General features: G+C 39.3%; 2 protein-coding genes across 2 annotated transcripts; one reads left to right on the top strand and one right to left on the bottom strand.

The window, feature by feature from the left end:
* The first annotated feature begins 983 nt into the window (after positions 1-983).
* LOC115809127 (ras-related protein Rab-19) lies at positions 984-3,328 on the top strand. The gene is made up of 3 exons (XM_030770658.1): positions 984-1,178; positions 2,680-2,863; positions 3,045-3,328. The coding sequence occupies exons 1-3, from the start codon at positions 984-986 to the stop codon at positions 3,326-3,328; spliced, it is 663 nt and encodes a 220-aa protein (XP_030626518.1).
* A 1,778-nt stretch (positions 3,329-5,106) lies between these two features.
* Positions 5,107-13,411, bottom strand: terfa (telomeric repeat binding factor a). The gene is made up of 12 exons (XM_030776792.1): positions 13,261-13,411; positions 12,410-12,505; positions 12,183-12,307; positions 11,831-11,923; positions 11,437-11,577; positions 10,585-10,691; positions 9,622-10,374; positions 7,427-7,609; positions 6,067-6,165; positions 5,638-5,717; positions 5,485-5,519; positions 5,107-5,265 (listed from the first exon to the last, which is right to left on the bottom strand). The coding sequence occupies exons 1-12, from the start codon at positions 13,409-13,411 to the stop codon at positions 5,107-5,109; spliced, it is 2,022 nt and encodes a 673-aa protein (XP_030632652.1).
* Positions 13,412-14,572: the final 1,161 nt, after the last annotated feature.

The following is a 14,572-nucleotide window of genomic DNA, read 5'->3' as shown; positions in this document are numbered from 1 at the left end:
TATTTTGCAATAACTAGGAACCAAGCAAAAAGTCACTTTGCTCACAGTTGCTAATCGCAGCACTGACATCAGATTCGGATTTGTTTACAGTAGGAATTGTGATTCTACTTGAGCATGCTGCAGTCTCCTCTGTAAAAATACTTACCAGTGGTAAACAAGCTGACATCCACACAGCAGATTTGCCATCCATTCCCAAGCCATATAAAGGAAGAATAAGACACCAGGTGTTTACAGGTGATGAATTGCTCAAGGTTCACCTGATTATTTCTGCATTTATCACTTTGTTTGCATGGTTATCTGTATTTGGGAAAGAGAAGTTATTGACTGTTCTCAGGACATACCTAAGACAAGGTTGTAGTTCAAACTTCAAGACCTATACAGCCAAGTATGTGTGCTATCATGAAATTAGATGATAATATACACACTATACTATCCACATTAGACTGCAGCAACTCGACCTGTTACCTACCAAACAGGTAGGGCAGGAATTGTGTCACTGAAGGTGTTAGAGAGACTGAGAATGGGTGGAGTAAAAGGAAGGGAAGGAAAGCAATGAGAACATGGGCATGAAGGAAACAGGTCGATGGAGGATGCCGAAGAAAGAAGCCCCTTCTCATTCAAATAGCACATCATGCACATAGTGAGTCTGAATTTCCCGGGACAGTTTTGACAGTGAGGTGGATTATTTATTTTTCCCATTCTGTTGCTGCGGAAAAAGACCGTAGGTAACACCTGAGAAGGCACTGAAGTGGAATGCTGATCCTTTAGACAGTGCCTTGCTGTGCTTATCTGAATGCAAGAGCAGGATTTAAGGAACCAGAGAACATTCTAGAGGGACAGTTGTATTCTGTTTTGTTTTGAAATATGGTGTAAAATCTCTCAGAGGAGCCGTCCTACAACAGCTAACCTCAAGGCGTGTGGCATACTTGAATCAGAGCATACTACTTCTAAAAGGTTAAAAGGAATATAATTCACAACCAATAATGCAGTCAGTGGGCTCAGAGCAGGATGACTTGTTCGACTTCCTCTTCAAGATTATTCTAATTGGTGACTCAAATGTGGGCAAGACCTGCGTGGTTCAAAGCTTCAAGACAGGGGTCTTCTCAGAGCGCCAACAAAATACAATTGGAGTGGACTTCACTGTTCGGACACTGTCTATTGAAGGCAAGAAAGTAAAAGTAAGTTTAACTCTATTTGTACAACTCTGATGTACAAAACCAAAGCGAAGTTTGGTTTTGTACATCTCTGTCACGATGCTGTTATAGTGTCTGTGTTTGTGTTCATTTTGCAAAAACTAAACTCTGCATCATATCGGTACAACTTCATCAGCACTCCGGTGTTGCCACGTTACAGTGGTGATATTTAGAGACCTTTCCATTGTCAGGAACTAGTCAGACCAGTGCTGCACATGGGGGACTGGCTGCACAGGTTTCCCTTCTCTCAGTGTCTCCACAAGTTTGTCAACTATTAGCATTTTAGAAATTACACCATACTCCCAGAGGTCACCAGCAAAACACACAAACCTAAATTTCAGATTCTATGTGACTGTCCGTAATCGGCCTGATGTTTAATTGTATCTGTTAGGGGGTATTGTAGGTTAATTATGACACACATTGCAGGTGCCCACCCAAACCACCTTCATTGTTGCAGAACCTGTTAACCTATGAAGCTGGAGGGGAGGAGTCTTAGGATTGTCAGTCCAACGTGTCACTGTTTGAACATTTTAATAGATGCTCATGCAATTTCTTATTGCTATGGAATGCACAGTAACTGTGCCATCAGACTTGTAGTGTACTTTCTTCAAGGTGATTTACAAGGAGGCTTTTTTACCTGTGCCTCTTGTCTCCCATGTTACTCTAGACAGCAGTTTATCCCCAAGGCAGCTGTTGGGGGATGGGATGTTATGTGTCCTTCTGTACAAAGTGAAGGTTTGCAGCTGAGGTGTGACAATGACAACAAAGGAGAACCGGGCAGCTGTGGAAAGTTACTGTGAAATGGTAGCCAGACAGAATTTAAAATGTCAGACGAGTTCAGCTTTAGTTCTGCACTTTACATTTGTCAGTAACTGTTATATGATGGTTGGCATGTGTGAAAAGTCTTTGAGTCGTAAAAACCACAATGTATATAAACTCAGGTTCAGAATTGCAGGATCCCCAAAAATATATAGAGTTAGATCTGGGCTTAGCCAGTTCTTTATCTTATGTGTTTATGGCTAGATTAACAAAGCCAGTCCAGGTCTTAGGGGGCAAATCTGAGGATAAAATATGGCATATGCAGCCAAAGGACTCTTAATTATCAGATGTAGGTGTACAGAGCCCATGGTATCAGCTGTGTTTGGTTACCATGGCAGTGTATCCTAGTTAATAGGGGGCATTTAAAGAGACAGTTAGTCTCAGTGCAAATATCCCTCTGTGGAATACCTCACTCATACGATACAGACTGAATAATCCCTGTTAGTGAGTGCCCTGTTGATGAGGTGATTTATAAGCATTAAACTCTATGAATGCTCAGATCTCTTGTTGGTAATAAATAAATAAAAATAATGACCCAGAAGCACCTCTACTTCTCGCACTAATACAAGTCCTTAGATTTTCATGTTGGCTCAGCGATACATCCTTCAAAAGATAGTTCAGCCCTTGACGTGTATTGAGCTAACCTGATTTTGTTCTGGTTCGGCAGATGCAGGTTTGGGACACAGCTGGGCAGGAGCGATTCCGAACCATCACTCAGAGCTATTACCGGAGTGCTCATGGAGCCATGATAGCTTATGACATCACCCGCAGGGCCACTTTTGAATCGGTGCCACACTGGATCCATGAAGTCAAAAACTTCGGAGCTGCAAATGTCCTTGTTGCTCTGATAGGTGAGAGGGACAACAGTCAGTTGTCCTTGGATGACCATATAAGAATCAGATTTTCAACATACAACTTTATTTGTTTTATATCAGTGTTTTAGATGACAATGTTTCGTGAATGGAGAATCAAAATTGATACTTTTGTCTCAGCACAATTCCACAGACTGTATTCTCTCTTTTACCTTGTCAGGTAACAAATCTGACCTGGAATCTGAGAGGGAGGTGCCCTTCCAGGAGGCCTGCTCCCTGGCTGAGGAGAGGGGCTTGCTGGCTGCGCTGGAGACGTCGGCCAAGGAAGCTCAGAATATAGAGACAGCTTTCATGATGATGGCTAAAGAGCTGCTAGCCCGCAACGGCATGGCAGTGACACAAGAAGATGCTTACACTGACTCTCCACGCATCCTGCTACGAGCCAACTCTCGTCCAATCAATGGCCCCACCTACACACCGGAGAAGAAGTCATGTGACTGCTGATACAGATGCTGTTACAAACATGCTTGCGATTCTGTCTCCCACAAAACGTAAATAGTGAGATTATGGCCTATGACCGGTCAGTCACACAAGTGATATGGTGGATAGTAGCATAATTTGCATTCAAACGGTACTGATCTTTAAAGCCTCTGTCACAGAGGTTCTCAGAAAGTTAAGATCATTTTTTTTGCACCAGCAGTTGTCACATCAACAAGCATCCACTGGATCCCTTAGTTACGATGAGTGACACAGGATACTAATTGTAATCTATGTGGAGACAGACATGTCACAACCTGCTAGACAACAGACTGTGTGTGAACATTTGAAAACCATTTAAAAATGTGAACAGTATGAGCATGACACTGGTCAAGCTCTGAGACAGTGTTAAAGAGAACAGTGTGTGATTGTACTATCTGACTTTACCTGAGTGATGAATGTATGTTACTAAATCAAATTTAAATTAAAATATTTTTTGTACCTGAGCAAAGCTGAGACCAAAAGTTCAACTTGCGTGATTGCTTACGTATGTTGATGCTGCTACTACTGCAGGCCGTAAACAGTGAGAATGGAACAAAGCATATGCAGTTCAGGATTAGTGAAAGTCCAGAGCTACCACAAAAAAACATTATATCAAGGTAAAAAAATCTAGATGACAGAGGATGAAAATTTTCAGTCACTACCCTGAGGAGGTTTGGGACCACAGCGGTGTATCTGAGTGTTGCTTGAAGGGAAAAATGCATAGTAAGCAACAGAAATAAAGCTTTTGTTTGTTACAGGCCAGTAACTAATCTTACTTTTCCTCAAATTAAACAATTTCTCTGAACACTTGCACCACTTGCTATATGTGCATCCTTGAGTTGGCTTCTATTTGAGTGCTCCCTGCTGGTAATCGGACAATATTGCATGCATATTTATGTAGAGAGAGAAAGAGAGAGCCAAAGGGAAAATAATTATTTATATATATATATATATATATATATATATATATATATATATATATATTATATATATATGCACACATACACACTTTACCTTGAGCTCTCAAACGCTACCTTTTTACAACAATCCATGACACACATAAGCCATATCTATTCAAGATACGGAAGTACTTACCTTCATTTTTATACTTGAATCTTTAAAATACTATAACTACACAACACTTGTTCTGACACAATAACAAAAGATTTATGAATGCGGTCTCATTTTAACCCTTTATCTTAATTTCCTGGCGAAGACTGAGTTTCTTATATTTTCTCACCTGCCCTAATAACAGGTCCCTCTGAAGTCTACTTCTTTATGACCCTGCTATGGACTTCCACATGGTCCTGTCTCTAATGATACTTACCACAGATATTACAGTAAACTCTATTTGTTTATGACAGAAGCACAAAATCAAGGCCAAGCAAAACTAAGCAGCTGTGAGTGTAATCTGTGGATACTTGACTACTGAAATATTTTTAGAATTGTGACTGTTTTAATAGCAGACATGAAATTGTAATTTATATATGTACATCAACAATGGAGAGACAACACAAATAAAGTAAAAAAGACACAGACACTTCTAGAAAAAAGTTGAAAATACCTTCATTAATTGTTCAGGAAAATTGAATCAAAATTACAGAAATGTACAGATTTATCAATACCATCAAAATATATGTTCACACTATTTACATTTTTGAATATCAAATGGAGAAAAAAAATATATTTCTGATGTAAACCTAATGATCTCTGTATTTTTCCTTTATCTGTGACAGACCAGACCACACTCATTGCTAGCATAATCATGCTATCCTCTGACGGACCATGGTGCGCCATCGGTCTTTGATATTCACTGCCGAGCGTCCTTGGAAAGGGAAAGAACTCTTTATCTTCTCCCATCTCCCCGCTCCATAGCGTCTCACTCCCTCTCGTATCCACTCGGTCTCCTGTTGAGACCACCTCTGAAAGAACAGCACATCCAACATAAAGACACTGACCATCAGTTCCCTATGCTCTCATGTCTAAGGACTGAGAGTCTATTCAATACAACACTCATGTACAGGGTGCATGAATATACTAGACATTTATAACACATTATATCTGCTAAGGCAGTCATATGTGTGATGTTGTGAGGACAGAAAACGATTTGAGGCTTCGATAATCAAAAATATGATTCTCACCTTCCTCTTGCCTTGACTGTCACCATTTCTAATACCTTAAAAAGAGAAAAAGAAAGAAACAACTGCATGAGAACAGCAAACGCATATTGAACAGCAAAAAAGCATATTACAGGTCAAGCAAATCTAATGAACTGATTGAAGAAACAGAAAGACCCTTTGAATCTGCTGAGCTGAACAGAGAATCTTCATCACTCCAGTCCTCCTTAGTCCCAGGCACATTCATCCATCTGCCTCTGCAAGAGAGGATGAAAAAAAAAACAAAAAAACTAAGAATGACAAAAAGTTTCAGCAATACAACCACAGCTCGACATCCACCGACACAAACAACAAGACAGAAAAGACCCATCACTGGTGCAACCAGAAACAGACACTATCAGAATTTGCCACAGAATGCTCGTAATCTGCTCTTCCTTCCTTCAGAGGGAGTGAGCGCATCACAACAGAGAGATGAACCAAAAGTTGTCCTTTAGCTATAAGAACAACCATGGACGTCCTACACATCCAGCAATGACAATCATCTGATGGTACCAACACTCCTAATGAAACAGAGAGCTCTCAGAGGGAGAACATGTTAACACTGACCGTTTGATGCGGCGAGGTGTGGATGGCTTATCTGAAAGTTGGGAGTCCATCTCTACGTTCTCTCTCTCTTCACTCTCTGTGTGACCGTCTGTGTGGCACCTGTCGGGGTACAGCACATTGGATAAGACTCATATACTGTGCACCTGACAAACAGATTAGCATAACAAAAAGCAATTTGAGGCTGTTGTCTCAACAAGATCTTTACTGTTTTTTTGTTTGTTTGTTCGTTTAACAGGTGTGTTAAGTTGGAAGACTGGGAGTAGACTTTTCTCCTTACGAAGAGTGGACTCTGTTGGGAAAGTGTGAGATGTGTCTCATTTAAAATACTTTTCCTTTGTGTGGTCAAACTGATACACATTTACATTCTGATCAAGCACACAGACAAGAGAAATTCCAAATTATTAATTTCATGAAAAACAAAAGTTGAGAAATATAAAGCAGTGACAAAACAAGGAGGATAGTGCTTCCCTTACTACAGATGTCTGTGTTAAACAGATGTCTGTGTTAAACATTGTTAAACATCTGAATTATGCCACCCCTTCTATGCTTATCTATTAGGGGTGTTCATCTCTCCTTTATAAGATGATCCTTTTCATACCTAGATACATGCGTTACGGTATGATTCAGTGGCCATACATTTTAATACAAAGCAATTCAGTTCGATTCGAATTGGTGTGACACGATGTGATGCGATATGATATGATGCACTCTGATACAGTTCTTCAGAGATGTTTAATGTAGACATTAATTTTCCATTATGAATTAAAATAAGCCAATTCTATAAGTGACATTGCTTACCTTTAAATACATATTTTTCATAAAAGAAAAATTCCAAGTATTTCTGTTATTATATGGCACGAAAAAAATGGAAGACATATGTATCATTTCAGAATTACATGTCATTGTGTTTATTACTATCCAATAGACGCTGTGAGGCGCTATGCAAATTTATTAGCGAATGTGAGGTGGTCATTATTATTTTGAAAGTAACCTGACGTTAGATCAATGAATCTTCCACAGCAGCTTAGTTTATACTAAAGTAGAATTAGCAGCAAAGCTTCAGTCAACCAATTCCTAACTTTAGAATCGGGCCATCGATCGGTACATGGTACGTTTAGATAGATCCAGGGGTCCTGGTGTCGATGTAGTTGCATCTTTAACATTAAAACCAGTTTCCAATTCGTATCGGTGAATCGTTACACCCCTATTATCTATGTCAATAATATGAACACAAACACACAAGCAATTTGTTATATGAAAAGGCAAATCCTGTCATTTAAAATGAGATAAATACTGCCATTTCCATAACCAAGCACCACTCCTGACAAAATCATATTGGACAGGTGTTATGACAACTTGCCTTGGTGACTTGGCAGCACGGTTGCGGAGAGTTCTGACAGGAGTAGAAACGGTGGGCAAGGAGCTCAATGGGTCCAGTCCTGCGGACTCTTGTCTGACTGGTGTGGATGGCTGGTCTGAAAGTGGGGAGTCCATCGTTACGTTCTCTCTCTCTTCACTCTCACTGTGACTGTCTGTCTGGCGCCTGTCGGGGTACAGCACATCGGGTCTAAGAGTCATACTGTGCACCTGACAAACAGATTAACATAACAAAAAACAATGGGCCTCGTTCGCCAATCGTTCTTAAGAAGTTTATTCTTAAAACCCACTTCTGCAGTTTTCATTCCCCAATGTTTTCTTATTTGGGATTTGTTCTTATGTAAGAACAGAATCTATGCACACTCAAGAGCACTTACGCATATTTGAGTGCTGACATGTTTGTGCAAAACAAATGTTCATTGCGTTTTCTTCAATTCTGTATAATATTGTATAATATTACAGGATTTAAATTACAATAATATTTTTATCATTTATAATACTTTTTTAATAATTATTTTCATTATTTTACAAAGCATTATGGTGTTTTAATATAAATAAACACTATACTAACACTTCATGTACCACTCCAGAATGTCATGCATATTTATTCATACTTGTGTACAATGATCAAAAAGAGCAATATGAGAACATAACAGTTGATGGAGACTGTGATGAGTGAGCGGTAGTTTTAATTACACTACTTATGGGTCTCATCTGAAACCAGAAGGGTTGTAAAGCAGGTGTGTGAGAATCAGTCAGTTTTACTTTTACAAACGGATAAATATTGAAATACCTGGACAGAGCAGGCACAGCCAATATAGCCTTTGCTCCTGTCTGCTAATGTACACACATTGCACTGAACCATTAAAGCGGGAACAGAAGTGATGGCTCAAGCTACTAATTGGTTGTTAGAGAAGAAGTCGGAATTCCAAGAAATAAAGTTCCAATTAAGCAAACTTTTTTTTAAAGTTTGGGCCAAACAGGCTTCCACAGATTTGTGTGTGCACACAGCCCTGCAGTCTCATACTCTTTTGCGGGGATTGGTGAAGCGTTTACCTATGCTAACTAGGAACAACTGGCACACGCTTTCGGTTTACGATGACAATGGGATTCATCACTGTAAGAACAAAGATGCAAACAACTCTGCAGTTTAAGAACCGGTCATGAATCTGACGTAGACTTTTTCTTAGGGCCTCTCTTAAGAAGAAATTTAAGAAAAAATGTATGAGTGAATGAGGCCAAATGTGAGGCTGTTGTCTCAACAAGGTTTTTGCTGTTTTGTTTGTTTTAACAGGTGTGTTAAGTTGGAAGACTGGGAGCGGACTTTCCTCCTTACAGAGAGTGGACTCTGTTGGGGAGATGTGTCTCATTTAAAATACTTTTCCTTTGTGTGGTCAAACTGATACACATTTACATTCTGATCATGCACACAGACAAGAGAAATTCCAAATTATTACTTTCATGAAAAACAAAAGTTGAGAAACATAAAGCAGTGACAAAACAAGGAGGATAGTGCTTCCCTTACTACAGATGTCTGTGTTAAACAGTGTTAAACATCTGAATTACACCACCCCTTCTCCATGTCAACTCCTAAGCAATGGCTGCCAAACTACACTTTCCCCGCAACTTAGTTTTTACACATTTACACCCTCAGTGTCACGATGATAGATTCAACAAGTGTCAACTGCCTCACACTGGATATCCATGGATCAACAACAGCACTTATACTGACATCTGTAACTAACCCCCCAACTCAGAACACACACATGCAAGCAATTTGTTATATAAAAACGCAAATCCTGTCATTTAAAGAGATAAATACTGTTCTTTTTCACTCAAATCCCCCATTTTTATATTTTTCATCAATGTTCCTTTGTTTGTTGTATGAACAAATACTATAAATAAGGAAAGTAACCAATGACTCCAGTTCTCTTCAGACAGAGAAGGTAATGAAATGGCCACAGATGGCTTGCAGCCTTAATGCTGAACTTGTTACAAAAAAAAATCTTCTAATGTACTAGATATTTATTTCGCGTTTTTGTGTAGAAATTTGTTTCGCTTTGACAGCCAAAACAATCATTATCACAAATGGCCAAGCCATCCGTCAACCACTGCCATTTCCATAACCAAGCACCACTCCTGACAAAATCATATTGGACAGGTGTTATGACAACTTGCCTTGGTGACTTGGCAGCACGGTTGCGGAGGGTTCTGACAGGAGGAGAGACGGTGGGCAAGGAGCTCAATGGGTCCAGTCCTACAGACTCTTGTCTGACTGGTGTGGATGGCTGGTGGGGACTGACAAACTCTGACTCACTAGTATGACTATCATCCTCCATCACCAGCCTGGGGACTGTGACAGACACAGACTTCAGACAAGCAACATCCTCAGGACAGACCTCCACAGCACAGACCGATTCAGCCTGCATGTCTGGGTCAATGGACTGGCTCTGTACTGAAATGTCTGAGCGGCTGCCTGCGTCATGTTGCATACTGGCCTGATGAGGATCTGGATCAGTGCTCTTGTCCTGTAATGGGTCAGCTGAGAGTGACTCTGCGGGTGTACTCTTTGGGCTTTCAGAGATGTGCTCTACGGCTGTTTCCATGCTGCTGTCCAGGTCAGTGTTGAGGGCAGAAGTGTCTGTGCACTGATCAGAAGTGCTTGGTCTGAGCAGGTGCTGAGCCGTGTTCTGCTGCTCATGAGGCTCCTCTTCCAAATGGTTCTCAGCAACTTCAAGTTCCTCTAGAGGAGACTCTGAAAGCTGGAGAACTAGTTCCTGAGAGTAAGGATTACCACTCTCCTCCTCTGCCTCCTTCTCCACCTCATCCAAGAGCTGGGAAAAGGGGATAGCAACTCCTTGCTTTTCTGCTAAGACCATGTAAACCTTTCTCAGCATGGAGACTGACAGCTGTTCCGAGTCTGTGGAAGACCTACAGGGAAACAGAGAGACAAATCAATGTCTAGAAAAAACTATCAAGGACCAAGAACAAACTCTGATATGTACAGTGGTTTGTAACTGAAACCTGAAATCAATGAATGGACAATCATCTACAAATTACACCATGGCACACATTCTCACAACTTTACATGAAGAATGGAGAATGAAGTGCATGAACAAGCACCAAGAAATGAAACATCACCTGGGCATAGGTGTAGATCTTTGGTTGTTCTGTAGCTCTTGTGAGGCACCATCTTTTGTTGAAGTCTGTAAATTCTCAGCCCGCACATCTCTGAATTTTCGGACATTCTGAAAGTAAACGGCATAAATGTTTGCCGTCAGCTTATACATCTTGAGCCAATCACTTAAATACATCGCTAATCTGGTCAGTAACGCTCAAGCAAATAGTCTTTTCTGGAAAAAGGTATTTGTATGGCATCACACACAACATATTGAGAACTATTATCGCCAAAGAGTCAATCCAGATCTTTTGAGATAAGGCAAATGGAAAACAAAAACTCAGGGTGACCAACTATTTTTTTGAAGAGCATCTAATCTACATGTACAGAAACACACATTAAAAGCAGAATCAAATTATTAAAAAGTATACTACAGTAGCTGCAAATAACAGCATATAAATTAGGTGTCTTCAACAGATGTCATTTTATTACTCAATTCATTTTACCTCTAATATTTAACAGACAAGTTCTAGACAGGACACTGTCCAACCATTCCTTTTACATGAAATGGCTCTAGTCACTGGATTATGAGGAAAAATTAGTACTTTAGACCTTTTATTGTATTCCTATTTCCAAAACTGATTTCAGGCAAGACTACTTCATGTTTAAATTCACTTTCAATTAACCCATTTGCATTACTTCCTCAAACATATCAATAACACATCTGAAATAACATATGAAGTTTTAAAACTCCCCACAGGTGAAGAGTTATGTACATTCTTATAGGACTACATGGACGTCTGACCTAATATTGTCCAGCTAACTGAACAATCCTATTCACAGTGAACCTATCTAGTCATTTTTCATGGACAAACCTTAATCAAGAAAGGTTCCGGTATGGTGTGCAGTCTTTCAATAAAGTCCAGCATGTCCTGTTTGAAATCCTCATAGGAAATCTTGTCAAGCCTAGGGTGGGAGCTGCATTTCCTCTGTATGAGACTGGTGAAAAATGTCACCTATATATCAAAAACAAATAAGCAAATTGTGTTATGTGTAGAAACATTACACATTATACAACTATGTGCGGCAAGACCAAAATACAGTCTTCATAAACTAAAGCACAAATGCCTCTGTGGAGACATATTTGTATACCATGTTTTAGCAGTAATTTAAGTAATTTAAAAGTTAAAACATGCACTCAAGACAATACAGGAGGAATGATTTCAGATTTTTTTTATTAGTCACTGTATTTAAGTGTCAATAATTTACCTCTCTGCCACAATCCAGTCCTTTATTGAAATGTTTAAGTAGCATGTCACTGGCTTTGTTGAACTCTTTGCTTCTGATGCACAAAATAACAAGCTGTAGTATGAAAAGATGACTGTTCAGTTGATAACACAGTGATTCAATAAAGAGGATCATAAAGACACCACAAAATGCAACTTAGTTCCATAATTCATGACCTAAATGGATAACTCTTCTCTTTGTTAATTGACCATTGCTTGAACCAGAAAAGCCCAGAAGTCAAACACACAGCTCACAACTTAAAAGAATTCTTAGATCTTAGGAGATGATGCTAAGATGAAAATAACAAACACTGTGTGTAATCTAGATCTCTCACCATCTCTTTGATGGAGTTGCGCACTCTCTCAATGTCCTGCTGCTGAACATCAACTTCCTCGCCGATACGGTCCAGCACCAACAGAGCTGATTCAAGGGGAAGTAACGTGTTCTGAAATGTGCGATCTGAGAATAAACAGAACAAGCCTTAAATGACAAATTCTTGTGGAATACAAGGACATATGTTTACAAATGATATGTCAAACCATAGAAAGCAGAAACCCTCACCAAGTTTGTCTCCATCGTTTATCCGAGAGAGAAACTGCGTGAACAGCAACTTGACAATAAGGTCGCCATTGCCGTCGATTGGTCTGACTGTCAAACCTTGAAATCCCCAGTTCAAGAGTCATAATGCATCGTATTATCATACATCGGAATGACAACTATGATAAAACAACCATATGACCCTGGCACAACAATACATTGTATATTAGTTTAAATACCGCTAAGGTACAAAGAAGTAGCAGTGTTTACATTAGCACTGCAGTCTGAGATTTGCAAGAGACATAACTGCAGACTAGATGAAGTTCAAATTATACTATTTCATTGATTTGATAGCTAAATTTAGCAAATAGGTCAGTGACTTCATAGTTTTGTCACCCAGTTAGTTGAGTTTTCAACAACCTGATTACATTTCGGCGGGGGACACAAAAGCGCGTGCTAGCTGGGTAACTCTACTAATCTAGCACCTGATAAAATAAATGTATCTATCTTCTGCAAAGCTGGTTGATAAGCGGACAACCACTTGTGTCTAATTTGATTTATTTCACGGTTTCTTTTCACTGTGCAAGCAAACTGTATGCATTGGCTGTTAACAGCTGGACAGTAGCATTAGCCATTTCAGGTTAGCTTAGTTCACTGCCCTGCTATCGCACTTAGCTTCCCTTGCTCAGTATTTCTCAGCTCCAGGCCTGGGGAACCAACTGGACTTCTGTCTTCTAGGTCTACAAGACTTCAGCTGAGGAACACTGAGTTGCGAATTGCAGGCTCACTAGCTAGCTAATTAGCTAGCTAGCTAGCCAGCCAGAGTTTTGAACAGCACCTTGACCCTAAACAAGTATGGGTGTTTTGCAACTTACTGTCAATTATACTCCTAATTTGACAGAAGGCAGCGTAGTCTCCGTCTCGAAATACATCAAGTGCTGTGTAAATGTAAAATTCCAAATTCCATCTGTTAATAATCTTTTCATCTGCTAGTCGTTTTAGACCACTATATTTTGATGTCGCCATTTTTTACTAAGCTAAGTTGAGCTCAAACTCTTGGCGGGACTGGCCAGAATAATTGTAAAGGCAGCCCATAGGACACAAGGCTGTCCCGCCCACAATCAGCAAAACGAACATTACCATGTCAGCACCAGTCTCCAATCAACGTGCCTCATCGTTGCGAGGTAGGCTTAAAACCTGGACCATGAGTAGGAATGCGTCACTTCAAAGAATGAAAAGGTTTAATATGATACACGGAAGGAGAAGCACAGTGAATCTGTGAAGCACATTATGAACGGTAAACGGGTAAATGCACTCAAGATACACAGACCTTGAGTGAGAGCCTCGACGGGGCTTACTAGTCATGCTTTCCATTTTCCACACACGCAGAATCACTGAACGGTGGGTTAAATTTAAGCATGACAATTCATACAAAACTCTTAGAGTATAAAACATGAAAATTATATTGCAGGTGCCCTTGGCTACTCAGAAGAGTATATGGTAACTGATTTTTTTTTTACTTAATTTTTTTGTTCATGTTTTTCCAGGCCAAATCCTAAAACTGTCAAAAAGTGTGATTGATCACGCATTCTTTAAAAAAAAAAAAAGATTAAAAGGAAATCTTTCTTAAGAGTTTATAATCCATAGTCTGCTGAAATCAAGCCTTTCATTAAGTGTATTAATTTGTTAATGTGCTGATTTTTCGATAATACATCAACATCATCCCAATTTCTTAGTATTTTACTATTTCAGGTTAATTTTTAAGTTTTAACTATAAATGAAAGACAATTCTTTTGATTAATGATGACACCACTACTTCCAGCATTACATTAAGATTTTCATAATTTTTTACAATCAAGACCATAGTTAGATCATTATTTTTAATGTCACAACACATGATTTTGCATCATGGCACAGGATAATGATAACAGAATGAGAAAATTTCTCAGAAAAATGGTATCCACAAACTTACATAAGTGCATAAGCTTTCAATATCAAACAGAAATAAAGCATTCAAGATACAATAATTAAACTAAGATACTGATAATAATTAATAATTTTGCCTCCAGGGACAGCAAATATTTTAAGCAGTGCATCTAAAATCAGTTCACAAATTTCAATTCAACTGCACCACTCTGACAATATTTTATATCCTGTACGAACAGTTACGAACAACTTCCTCCTTCT

The sequence above is a fragment of the Chanos chanos genome, chromosome 1 (genome assembly GCF_902362185.1).
Source record: "Chanos chanos chromosome 1, fChaCha1.1, whole genome shotgun sequence".
NCBI lineage: Eukaryota > Metazoa > Chordata > Actinopteri > Gonorynchiformes > Chanidae > Chanos > Chanos chanos.
Note: the sequence above shows the minus strand (reverse complement) of the source record. Positions and strands in the feature narration are given on the sequence as shown.